Source organism: Rhinopithecus roxellana, chromosome 6, assembly GCF_007565055.1.
Source record: "Rhinopithecus roxellana isolate Shanxi Qingling chromosome 6, ASM756505v1, whole genome shotgun sequence".
In the NCBI taxonomy this organism is placed as follows: Eukaryota; Metazoa; Chordata; class Mammalia; order Primates; family Cercopithecidae; genus Rhinopithecus; species Rhinopithecus roxellana.
Window position 1 is genome coordinate 133,328,341 of NC_044554.1, and position 13,594 is coordinate 133,341,934.

General features: G+C 40.9%; 1 protein-coding gene across 10 annotated transcripts in view; it reads right to left on the reverse strand.

Annotated features, from left to right (window-relative positions):
• MPP6 (membrane palmitoylated protein 6) overlaps positions 1 to 13,069 on the reverse strand; it is a 104,155-nt gene extending 91,086 nt beyond the window's left edge. For 2 of the 10 annotated variants that reach the window (XM_010375933.2, XM_030933107.1), the window contains exon 1: positions 12,046 to 12,957. In XM_010375933.2, the coding sequence (XP_010374235.1) occupies positions 12,046 to 12,289 (244 nt within the window). In that variant the 5' untranslated portion in view covers positions 12,290 to 12,957. Of the gene's footprint in view, positions 1 to 11,125; positions 11,212 to 12,045 lie in introns of all 10 variants that reach the window. The other 8 variants (XM_030933112.1, XM_030933108.1, XM_030933116.1 and 5 more) reach the window with 8 other exon arrangements.
• Between the last annotated feature and the right edge of the window lie 525 nt (positions 13,070 to 13,594).

The window sequence follows — 13,594 nt, forward strand, 5'->3', positions numbered from 1 at the left end:
AAAAGAAGATGTCAAAGAGGAAGGCTCAGACCAAAAGTAAAGTGAAACTTTCTGGTAAGAATCAAGCCACATACTTTCCACACTTCCCCACAAAACTTAGCATGGTGGGCTCATGCCTGTAATCCCAGTACTATGCAAGGCCAAGAAGGGAGGATGGCTTGAGACCAGTAGTTCTGAGACCAGGATAGGCAACAACACAGTGAGACCTGGACCCTACAAAAATTTAAAAAAAAAAAAAAATAGCTGCACATAGTGGTGTGGACCTGTAGTCCCAGTTACTTGGGAGGGATCATTAGGGCCCAGAAATTCAAGGTTGCAGTGAGCTACAATCAGGCCACTGCACTCAACTGGGTGACAGAGGGAGACGCTATCTTAAAAAAGTGAAAAATACCTGGGCGCAGTGGCTCACGCCTGTAATCCCAGCACTTTGGGGGACAGATCACGAGGTGAGGAAATCGAGACCATCCTGGCTAATACAGTGAAACCCCGTCTCTAACAAAAAATACAGAAAATTAGCCGGGCGTGGTGGTAGGCGCCTGTAGTCCCAGCTACTTGGGAGGCTGAGGCAGAAGAATGGGGTGAACCCGGGAGGCGGAGCTTGCAGTGAGCTGAGAATGCGCCACTGCACCCAGCCTGGGCGACAGAGCGAGACTCCGTCTCAAAAATAAGATAAAATAAAATAAAAAATATAAAATAAAACAAAATAAAATAAAATAAAAAATTATATATTCCTATCAGTATCCTTCTCAGTTCTTCTAATTTAATAATAATAATTTAATAATTTAAAAGTTCCTCTGCTCTTTCCCTCCCCATATGACAGTACCCACACTCATCCATCGTCATTCCAGTTAACGTCCTTCCATTGTTTTTAACAGTATATAATGCGGGGATAAAAGATATTTGACCAACTAATTAATACCCAGGTAGGTAGTTTCTAAAGAACTTTTCCATCCTTTAGTAATAAATGAGTCAAACATGAGAACAACCTGCTCAAATCTAGGGGCCATAACAACTTATTTAAAAATAAAATAACCAAAAAAAAAAAAAAAAACAACCCCAAAACAAAAACAAAAACCTTTAAAACAAGACCAGGGTTTATTCTGGGGAAAACACTAGAATCTTGGGGGGTGGGTGCGGGGAATTTCCAAACCCTGAAAATCCAGAGACTGCCTTCACCTAGGAATTCCTTGAAAGCCTCAAGATACCCTATGTCATTTGGCTTGTCATGGTGAATTTGCAACGTCCTTATATTTATCTTTTACTCTCCCTTCCCTCTGCCACCAATGTCTTTCAGGCTCTCCTTAATTCACCTTTAAATTACCACCACAAGCCTCTTCCTACCATTCTCTTCTTCACTGTAATCCACTCGATGTAAGACTATCACACCAAACATGTTAAAAAACCATTTTAATGACCAGATTGCATTAGAAAAACATGATTTTCTGGGGATGTTTAACTTTCTCTTCTTAATATCTAGCTTTCCGTCTATTCAACCTAATGCACTCTTATGCCTTAATATAAACTCTCTGTTCTAACCACAACGATCATTTTACTTCCTATATGCACAACCACATATCTAATTCTCACCTAAATGCCTTCACTTTTGTTACTCATCCCATCTAAGGACTACTTTTTTCCTTGGTTATTCCACACTTACCCAGTTTATGACCTATCTCTTGCTTTTGTAGAATAAAATTTTAGAGCTAAAATGAGTCCCTGAACTCATCTCAAAATTAACTCAATCAAGTAGCAAGTCTCTCCCCAAAGGTGAACATTTCTTCTTCTGAATTCTTTCAGAACTTACAGTCTGCCACACATGATAAAACACTACTTATATGGCTAAACTGTGTTTTCGCCTAACATCTTCAATTAAAAAGAACAAAAATAGCAAAGCCTATGTTAATGGATGATGCCTGACTGGGGGAATACAAAGAAACTGCTTCTTCCCTCAAATAAACTATATAATCTTTTTATTTGTGTAATACCAGTATATACATATATAAACAGATTCGCTTTTAGTGAAAATTTCTACTGGAGAGTAATTCTAAGTTGCTCTTTTTGGAGATAATTTGCGAAAGAAGGAACTCCAGGTTTGGATGATAAAAGAGAAGGGAACTAGATTGATGGCAGAGTAGGAGTAGAAGATATTAGCAGTGCACACTCTTAGAAGAGATAACAGAGGCAGAGATAAAATAAATTTGCAGCCTAGAATTGCAGTGTGTTGGGAAGGAGGGGATGGAGATATTCATAAGGACAGACAGAGCCAAGTCAGTGTTCCATGGTTACATTCTGATGAGTACTGGCATGAAATTATCAAGGGTGGAAACAAACTATAAATACCAACTTGGCTATAGCAAGCTGAGCGAGTTAAATAAAGGTTACTAAAAGCTTATTTTTTTTTAATCTCAAACATCCAAGTTATGCTATCTCTAGGACAGAAGTTGGAATCAATAACTTTTAAGTGAACATAAGAAAGGATCTGAATAAAATGCCCTCAAAAATGCCTCCTAGGATTTATAAGCACTTTATTTGGGGGCGGGGGGCCTTACTGGAAGTCCTGAAAAGTTTCTTTCAAGAAAGTAATGGTGAATGGAAACTAATTGTATAGTATCTGGTATTTCCAAATTGAGTAGCATAAAATGATAATCTAACATTTGGGTGAATAGTAAAACTTTATAAAGATTATTAAATTCCTTCATGGAAAATTTCTCCACCTACTGGTTTTCAAGAGCTTAATGCTAAGGGTTGGTGATGGCAAACCGAGACTACTTTGTCTCACAAGATATTCCAACCCTTTAAAAATGGGGCTTACAGTTTTTTTATGAAGCTCCATTCCAAAAGATTACTAGTTAAAAAATAAAAAACATTTAAATTGATTTGTATAAAAATATGCATGATTTCCGGGCATCGTGGCTCACGCTTGTAATCCCAGCACTTTGGGAGGCCAAGGCAGGCAGATCACGAGGTCAGGAGTTCAGGACCATCCTGGCCAACACGGTGAAACCCCATCTCTACTAAAAATACAAAAATTAGCTGGGCATGGTGGCACACATCTGTAATCCCAGCTACTCAGGAGGCTGAGGCAGGAAAATCATTTGAACCCGGGAGGCAGAGGTTGCAGGGAGCCGAGATCGTGCCACTGCACTCCAGCAGCCTGGGCGACACAGCAAGACTCCGTCTCAAAAAAAAAAAAAAAAAGCATGATTATCATTTCAAAAAAAAGCAACTTTAATAAACTTCTTTACTCAATTATCTGAGTTTCTTATATCAAAGCTCTCTATAAGAAACCCAATTATCTGAGTTTCTTATACCTTCTAGCTTGGAGCTAGAAGGATATTAAAATAGGAACTAAAGGCAAATAATTTTTTATTTATGTAACTAAAGTTAGATTTTCCATATAACAATTTATTATGTGCACATAGACATACATATTCTAGTAAATAAAAAGACAAATCCACTCGAAGATAGCCACATTCAAACTTCAAATAATATTTATTATAGTTAATGAAAAAAATCAATGTTTCTTTTAGAAAAGTAACTCAAGCACTAAGCTGGTAATACCAATAAAGTATTTATAGTAATATTCTATAGATTATTTACAAACTCTGCCATTACAGAACTAGAACAGAACGTTCTGAAACATTCAAGAATTTGTAAACAACTGACATTAGCCCTCACTATATCACCAGATTGGATGCTGTTCAAATGAACTGCGACTAGAATTAGTACTTCCAATTCCTTAGTAAGCAATTGTTACAAAATAGGATTTCATTTTCTTTATATGCATCACATGTTGTATCTGATACAAGATGATGGGCGTTATATTGTTTATATGAAAATCAGCTGATGCTTTGGAAAGAAACCCCCCCCCCCAAAAAAGCAAGTGACAAAACAACAAAACAAAATGATAAACTGCTGTAAATTAAGGGTAAAACAAGTATAAACAATTGAGGAGTCATAAAACATTAGAAATCTAGATCTTATATGCAGACTGCTTCACAAACTTTTAAGTTCTCACTCGAAAGCTGGTAACCAGTGATAATGCATTGACTTATATAAGAATGATGACCCAGAGCTCCTGGCAAAAGACACATACTCAAAGACAAGACTGACACATGAATGTAGATTTTTAAGTAATATATTATTTAAGATATGTGTGAATCGTTTTTTATGACTCTTCACTTAAATCACTTTCAATCAGCCAAAACTATCACAAGTTCTGATCATATCAGATTAAATGCTTTTACTCATAATAGAGGCATCAAAATTTTTTCTGGATACCCCAAAAAAGCTATTGGCAATAGCTGCCTTTAGAATAACGTTTCTCAGATTCATCACTTCTGACATTTTGGGCTGGATGATTCCTTGTTGAGACGGGCTGCCCTGTGCACTGTTTGCAGCATCCCTGACCTATACCTTATACATAGTAGTAGCAACACCTTCTCAGTTGTGACAAATATTCCTGAAGAGGGTTCAGCAAAATCATCCCTGTTGAGAAATACTGACTTAGAAAGTGATGAAGATGGGACAAAAAGACTTATCAGCTCCTCCTCCCTTCTTTGAACCATTTAAATTACCATTATGGTAGGCTGAATAATAGTCTCCCCCTCCACATGCTATCTATGTCTTAATTCCTGACACCTGTGAATGTCACCGTATTTGGAAAGTTTCACAGGTGTGATTAAAGATCTTGTGATGGGAGGTTATTCCAGAGTGCACTAAATGCCCTCACAAGTGTCCTTCGCAGAGGGAGATTTCTCTCTCTGACACACATACACACACGTGGGGAAATGAAAAACACAGAGTTGAGAGAGATTTGAAATGCTGGCCTTGAAGACTGCAGTGTGTAGCCACAAGCCAAGGAATGCCAGAAGCCACCAGAAACTGGAAAAGGTGACAAGTAAGTTCTCCCTTAGATTCTTTGGAGGAAAATTGTCCCTGTTGACACCTTCATTTTGGCCCAATTATACTGATTTCAGATGTCTGGCCTTCAGAATTGTAAGAAAATAAATTTATTTATAAGTCACTAAGTGTGTGGCAATTTGTCACAACAGTCACAAAAAACTAATACAATCATAAAAAGATTTTAGTGACTTAAAAATATAATTTTTAAATCTGCAACAAGCAAATGAGATAATGTGTGGAGAGCACTTAACACAGACCTTGAAACATGGTGGTATCAATAATATTACCAAATGCTTACATCAGCATTAACTATGACTAAATGCCAACCTCCCGATAGCAAGAAGATAAAAACAAGGAAGCTCAAATAGTAAAACTGGGTATGAATGAAAACACACAAATCATCTTCTCATGTGATGAGTGTATTTGCCCATTGTATAAGCGCTGTGTTATACTTTGTTCTGTACTGAAAAGATAAATTATGGATGAGGCCATCTAATGATGGCTTCCTTGGAGAACCATGCCTGAATATTCATTAGTAGAAAAGAAAGAAGAAGGCAGAGGAGGGAAGAGTACGCAAGAGAGTAAAGCAATGGGGATCAACGAGATATCCGCAAACGTATTGACCTGGTGAGACCAAGTTCCAGCATTAGAGTTACCTAAATGATATACAACCTCAAAAGCTTTGTTGAATGATTTCATTATTAAAACGGAATATTCCACAGGAAGTACTATTTTACACTAAAATACTGGCTCTTGGGGATTTTAACAATATAAACATGCTCCTGCCCCATACCAGACCTACTAAACTAGAATCCTTTAGTGTAGGATACCTCCAAAGGATTTTGATGCCCATTTAGGTAAAGAATCCCTGCCAGAGTCACTTCATGGTAAAAATGACCTACAGAACAAAATAGAAAGTATATATTTATCCTTGAAGCATGCATTTAAGTAAATCAGCTTAGTATTTTCCTAAGTTAAAACTTCTCCCAAGATGTACCCCTCTGAGTTCCACCACAGAATTTCTGTAAATGAAGCCCTCACCCTTCACTTTTCCTTTTCTAAGCATATGACCCCCAGTCTGCTCAGAGAATCACTTTCCCCACACTTTCTCATAAACTTTTCTTTAAAAGTCCCACATATGTCCAGCTGCCCTATTCTACCTTTTAAAAACATTAACCCTACCCAACTAATATCTAATAATATCCTACAGAACAAAGGAACTATGAAAAAGTAAAGTTCTATTAATATGCTATACAATAAACCAAGATTTATAAAAAATTGCTCTATTGCCTATTCTAATAAATATTCTAAGTATATTTATCAAATGAAATTCAAAATCACTTTTTATAAAAGATTTCTTTCAAAAGCATAAAAATTATGAACTGGGTCTATAAAAATGTAGTAAGCTAAGCTCCTTCAATTAAATCTTTACTTAGTGCTACTAAGTAGTGAACAAAGTGCTGGGCTGTGTGAAGGATACAAAGTATCTGAAAATCTCAAGAGATTTATAAACAACTTTACCAGTACTGGGATAGAAGAAAGGGGAATGGAGAAGATGGAAAGGGGTAACTAAATACCACCCAAAGATCTCTCTTTTTGGGGGAGGAGGCCTGCTGTTTCAGTTTGTTTATGACTTTAGCCAAAAACAAAGCAATGCAAGTTAGTGTTCAAATAAGTTGTGTATTAACTTTTTACCTTCTCACAAACATCTATATCAATTAATGCATATTTCCAGCCTTTTCTATTTACCTTAATGCTCTTCAGAAATTTCAACCACATCAGATTTTATTGATTTGTGCTTCCACCACCAACGTGAAAGCCCCTGTTAACCTCTACCCTCTTCAAAAGTATTATCATTTTCCATCTGTCAGTAGGTGAAACAGTATCTCATAGTTTTTATTTATAATATTTGTACTATGTGTGAGGTTGAATACCTTTTCAGATGCTTACAAAACACTTGCATTTCCTTTTCCGAGAATTACTCAACTCATGATCTCTGCCCACTTGATGGTTGGTCTTTTCCTAATTGGTTAGTAGGCACTTTAAATATTAAGGAAGTTAGACTCTTGTTTATCATACAAATTGCAAATATTTCTACCAGTTCCTCCATTATCATCATGCTATTTTTATTTTATTTCCTTTTTGTATATACTTTATCTTCCTCAATCAAACCGCAAATCACCCCCATGAAAGATATCACATTTCTTTTCTATATTTCCAGGAGAGTGCTTTTCAGATACTTCAGATTTCAAGATCAAATTTAAGAAGAGGAGAGATGAATGTTTTGCAGCAGACGAACAAGTATGAACATTAATTATCACAGGGGCACCTACTTGGATTGTCTGTTTAATCCCATTACATGTGGTTACAGCAAGTACAACCAAGTTCTAATAATGAGATATAGTTTATTGAACAGGGAAGAACTAGATGAACCTTTCTCCAGTTTCCTGGGCTGGTACTATGAAAACTCAGAAGCTGCTGGTGGCCATATTTTCCACTAAGAGGACTAGAAGTGGTCCTCTGCAACAAGAGAAGGAATGAAGCAAATGTACAGAGAAGAACAGAGAAAAGATATAATGTGCCCTGCAGGCACTGGAGTCCCAGTCCTTGCATTCCATCGGACACTGGCTGCATCTTAACGATAAATCCCCTTTATAATAACTAGAATGGATTTCTATTACTTATGGCCAAAAGAGGCCTGTTTACTATAGTACTATCATTTTATAAAGGAGCATTTTAACACCGAAACCTCAGGCAGAACATGACCTCAGATTTTTTTAAAGGATGATTTATTTAATGACAGCTATGTGCCAGGAACAGGTCTAAGTCCTTGAAACACAGTGTTAATCAAAAGAGACAAGATCAGCAGGGTATGGTGGTTCATGCTTATGATCCCAGTATTTGAGGCACTGAGGAGAGAGAATCCCTTGAGGTCAGGAGTTTGAGAGCAGCCTGGGCAACACACACAGCAAGACTCTCTCTCCACAATTTTTTTTTTTTTTCCAATTAGCTGGGCATGGTGGTTGTTGCCTGTAGTCCTAGCTACCAGGAGGCTGAGGTGGGAGGATCACTTGAGACTAGGAGTTCCAGGCTGCAGTGAGCCATGATCACACCACTGCACTCCAGCCTGGGTGACAGAGTGAGATTCTATCTCAAAAAGAAAAACAAAGAGAGACAAGATCATTGATATCATGGGGCTTATATTCTAGTGAGTACGGAGATTATAAAATAATACAAAAATATAATTTCAGATAGTGATAAATAGTTTGCAGAAATTTTTAAGTAAAAAAGGTAAAGGGATAGAGGGGGATGAGGCTAGTGTCATTCTGGAAGGATGGTTAGGTAGCAACGCTTGTCTGAAAAGGTGATATTTGAACTACAACATGAAATGATGAAAAGTAGTCACTCATGTAATGATTTAGGAAAAGAGTTCCCAAAAGAGTGAACAGAGTGTAAAAGCCCTAAGTTAGGAGCAAGTCACAGCATTGATGAGGAACAAAATGAAGGGCAACGAAGATGAAATATAGCAAAAAGTGGAAGAAGAAGGTAAAGAAATGATGGATTTAAGAGGAAAAGATGTAAACTGGTGAAGGAGGGATTAAATCATGTACAAAACTAGCAAGCAGTAGAAAGGATTTGAAAATAACTTGAGCTTTATGAAATACTCATTATATTGTCTTTAATTCTCATTCTGCCTTGAATCAGAGATAACTCTGACAGGCTTTTAGAAACTTACATTTCCAAGTACTTAACACAATCCTAAAGTTAGCCAGAAATGAAAATATTCCTAAGCAGAAAGTATCTCTCCTAGTACACTTCATTTAAAAAAATAAAATAAAATAAAGTAAAGAGGGAAAAAAGAATTTTTGGATGAGAGTAAACTCTTTTTTTTTTTTTTTTTTTTTTTTTGAGATGGAATCTCGCTCTGTCGCCCAGGCTGGAGTGCAGTGGCCCGGATCTCAACTCACTGCAAGCTCCGCCTCCCGGGTTTACGCCATTCTCCTGCCTCAGCCTCCTGAGTAGCTGGGACTACAGGCGCCCGCCACCTCGCCCGGCTAGATTTTTGTATTTTTTTAGTAGAGACGGGGTTTCACCGTGTCAGCCAGGATGGTCTTGATCTCCTGACCTCGTGATCCGCCCGTCTCAGCCTCCCAAAGTGCTGGGATTACAGGCTTGAGCCACCTGGCCCGGCGGAGAGTAAAGTCATCTTAAAGGAAAGAAAATGACCTAGGATTAAAGAACAATAGAAACTAACTTTGTTCTGTTCGTTACTCTGTGAATATATTTACTATGATAAAGATTATAGAAAGGTCTTTGAATTAGTCTATCATAATTAAGGAAGATCATAAAACTTAAGTTCTTTCTAAACTACTGTAAATGTAGCAGCCTCTGTTTACTGAATTCATTATTATTGAATTGGACATTAACAAGGTTAAATACTGTCAGAAAAGAAAAAGCAGAAACCAGGCTTTTGACTTATCACACCTGGTAATAATGGTCACAGCTTAATGGTCAACAAAGTTGTGGGCTTTAATCTTATCTCTATGACTATGATGAAGGAAGAACCTCCCCTCTGTGGTGAAATGAACACTAAAATTTAGCTTCAATACCTTCTCCTCCAAAAGCTTTTTATAAGAGGAGACCAATTTGTTTAAAGAGGTTTGGATATAGATATACTTCACAGAAGAGTGATGATCTTTCCAGATCCTTCCAGACAACTAATATCTGTGTACACTAAGCAAGTAATTAAACCTACACTGCCTCTAAGATTAATGCAGGTAAAGTCGGATCTTTGAAAGCTATAATGTATTCAGGAATCTTATCTTTCGTTATGTTAGAGGCATACTTAGACCACTTAACAGTAGACTGTTAATAATACAGTATATAAAGAATGATACTTTGTAAGCATGGTGTGAGTTAAAGAAAGAAAAGTCATTAAACACCTTGAGACTTGCTTCTGAGTGCACCCTCCTCAGCACACTTAGGAGCAGTTTGGCAAAGTGCCCAGGATGATTAGCAGCCAATGTATGTAAAGGAGGAATATGGTCAAGCCCAATTGTAAAGTCTCCCCCCAGTGGTCAGATACAAGTAACAGAAAAGGAGGAAAATCATTGCAGCTTCTGTGAGACTGAACAGGAAGACTAAGCAAAACTGGTTCCTACAACAAAAAAATAAAATCTTTAATTCAATACTAGCACCATATCAAGGAAGAGATCTCTTGTGCTTATCTGCTCTTATATTTATAAATGTGAAGACTACTTTTCTAAAGAAAGAACCTACAGTTAAAACAAAAGTAGCATAATTTTTCTCTGCATAAGTTTTAAGGAATAATTGACATATTCCCAATTAGTTCAATATTTATCAAACGGGTAAGTGTTCATTCTTCCTGAAATAAACAGCACATCACTTACATGGTTAACTATACTTACCTGCAGTAGAGTTCTGATTAAAAAAAAAAAAAAATCTAATCACTCATCAAATGAATCACTCTGGAAAGAAAAACTATTAACTATTATATACCTAATGTGAATTTTACAAGATACTCTTTTTCAAAAACCACCTAGCAATAGGTAATTTATATTAGAGTAAGTGATGTCAAAAGTATAAATGGGTCCTCTTACCTCTTCTAATTTTATTTTCTTGCTGTTTTTTTACAATTAGCCTTTGACTAGCACCAACCCTGTATTATGTGTAACTCTCTCAGCAATAATATGATGCTACTCAATTTTAACAAAGTTCAGATGTCAAAAATATGAAAGGCATTTAATTAAAACATCTGTTGTCTTCTGCTAATCCATTATTAAGTAGTAAAGCATGTAAAGGGATAGTAAATATTCAAACAAGCAACTTCAATTTTAAAACAACTTTAAAAAAAGATAACACAGAGTCACAATTATGTCTTCTTGGTTATCTCAAGCTAAAAAGAGGGGGAGTCGGGAGAGAAAGAGAGAAGCAGGCTATGTAGTGTTCTGGAACAATTTCAGCCTAAAATGAGACTCAGAAGCAAACTGCTCCCTCAAATGTTTAAAAATATGATTCATTTAAAAAAATTCAGCAGTTGGCCTAAAGGAAAAAAAAGATTCTGTCTTATATAGAGCTACTAGACTTGCTTAAGCACCTTAATTTTTCCAGTGTTGATTTAACCTAGAATGTAAAATAATTCATTTTTACATTTCAGATGGAAAAGAATTCAGTGGCATCAGTAAGGGCACATACACACCTCTTTCATAAAGATGGTGTGCAGTCTCCATAGGACGAAATTGAACAATTAAAAGTGTTACCATTTGTGTATTATGTAACCGTAGTCTAGAATAAAAGAAACATGGACCTTAAAGAGTAACACATCGTGCGAACACACATGCAAACACCTACTTAAATATATGACAGATTTAAGGTACAGATGACCTCAAAATGACACAACCCACAAAAGTTCTTTGTTTACTGTTAATAAGGCCTCTGAAGACATAACTATAACCAGGCCGACTACCCTATCATCATTGCACAGTAGAAGACTACAATAAGCAATATTACTTGAGGTTCGTTGCTATACCTATATACGGAAACTATATACCGCATTACTAACAATGTTACTTCGCCTGGTATATCCGACCAACATAAGTTTACAAATGATTTGCAGGATTTCACGGGAAGAAATGGCTGCTAAATCATACCCCAATTGCAGAGCATTTTAAAGCACCCCAAACGTTCTCAGTAACATTACAAGACCACTTGTAATATACTTGAAGCACAAAGTAAAATTCCAACACTCTCCAAAGGCGTAGGAAAGAAACGTGGCTAGCCTGACCTTACCCGGCTGTTTGTAAGTAATGCGGAGAATTTTCTGAGCTTCCCCGTCAGTCTTCAATTCTCTTCCTCGCTTCACCCCCTCCCCCTACACAGATGCACACCCAACTGATGGAAGTTTAATAAATGTAATCTCGAGCTGCAATCCCAGAAACTGGTAGGATTGAGAATAAACTCCCAAAAAAGTATTAAAAACTCCTTCTGCAAAAAACATCTACCAACCAATCTACATCCTGTCACCACACGATCGGATACCTCAATCGACTCCCCTGCTGACCCTCCACCCAGCCAAAATAAAAAAAGCCCCGGCACCTATGTGGTTTCCGACAAACATACCCAGGATCCGCGAGCACGATCTCAGCAGCGAACGTCCCCGGGGCAGCGTGTGCTCGGCCCAAAGCCACTTTGGCCAAACAACTGGAGTCTCGTACCTCGGAAGTAGCGGCGGTAGTTGCAGAAGCTTCCTCCCCCAGGAACTCAGAGCTCGGGAGAGAAGCGGGAGCCGGGAGAATCGCCCCCTCTTGGGACAGACCCCGGAGGTGTCAGTCACAGCAACGCCGCCCCCGGGCCAGCTCTCCATCCAGGCTCCACCGCGACTCCCGCCGGAGAGGTGTCGGCACCCGAGTTCCGCACCCGATGGGGCCCCGCGCGTCTGCGGCCCTAGCCCCAGCCGGGGCCGCGCCGGGGAGCGCGTGGGGAACGACTGCCAGCAGTATGGGCCAGACACGTTGCCGAGCTCGGGCCCGGCCGGACGCTCGCCGGCAGCCAGAGAGCCAGGAGCCCGGCAGAGCACCCCTTCCGCGCGGGCCGGGTTGGGGGCGGCCAGCAGCTTCCCCGCCCGCGCCGCCGCCGCCGCCTCCGCCTCCCCGGCCCCTCTTCCCCGCGCCCGCCGAAGCCCAGGTGCCGAGGGGCGGGGCGGGCCAGGGTCCCCGCGTGGCTCGCCGCGGCGAGCAACAGGGCGCCCCCGGCCGGCTCAGCGCGCGGCGCGACCGTTACCCGAGCGGCGTGTGGGCCCCGACAACTCACCGGCTCGCACCTCAGCCGCCTCCGCGCCGCCGCTGCCGCCGTTCCCAGTCGCTCCCCGCCGCGGCTGCTCTCCCTCAGCCACAGGCGCCGCCGAGCAACCCCATCTGCAAACTCGTGGCTCGTAGTTGGGAATTGGAAATGCGTCTCTCACTGCCCTCCGCCTCCCTCTCTCTCCTCCCGCTCCCTCGCTCCCCACTCTACCCCAGCTCCGGTCGCCCCCGCCGCTGCCTCCGCGCGCGCGGCCAGCCTCCCCTCAGCCGCCCTCCTCCTCCTCCTCCTCCTCCTCCTTCCCCACTCCGCCTCCCGTCGCCGCCGCCGCCGCCGCTGGGGCGCGCTTCCAGCCGGCCTTGCGCGTGCGCCGGACGCCGGGGAGCGCGCGCTCGTGCGCGAGGAGGCGCCACCGCCTCCGGGAAGCCCGGCCCCGCCCCTCCCGCCGCGGTGCGGCGCCCAGGTGGAGCCCCCTCCCCGCCTCCGAACGTCTGGGCTGACTGAGCTCTGCGTCCGGCCGCCTAGCTTCAGGGCCCCCGGCCCTGCGCACGCCCTGGGGCCGCTGCCGCGCCCGCGAAAGGGGGCTGGTTGGACCCAGTCCCCGCCGGGTCTCCTGGGCCGAAATCGCCGCTGTCACTCAGCGTTTACCGGTGGGCAAGATACTCCGCGGGGCATAAAAGAGGCTCCGCCCTGACCTTTCTGAGAGTTTTACATTCAAGAACCCGGTCGTGGGGCACAAAAGAGAAATGGAACGAGAAGAAAAGCCTCTGGAAAAATCTCCCCCTCCCCCTTCACAGACTCCCCTGGATCTGATGTGTATTTGGCAGGTTCTACGGCGCTGACTGTGTGTCCTTCATTAATTTTCTCCCAA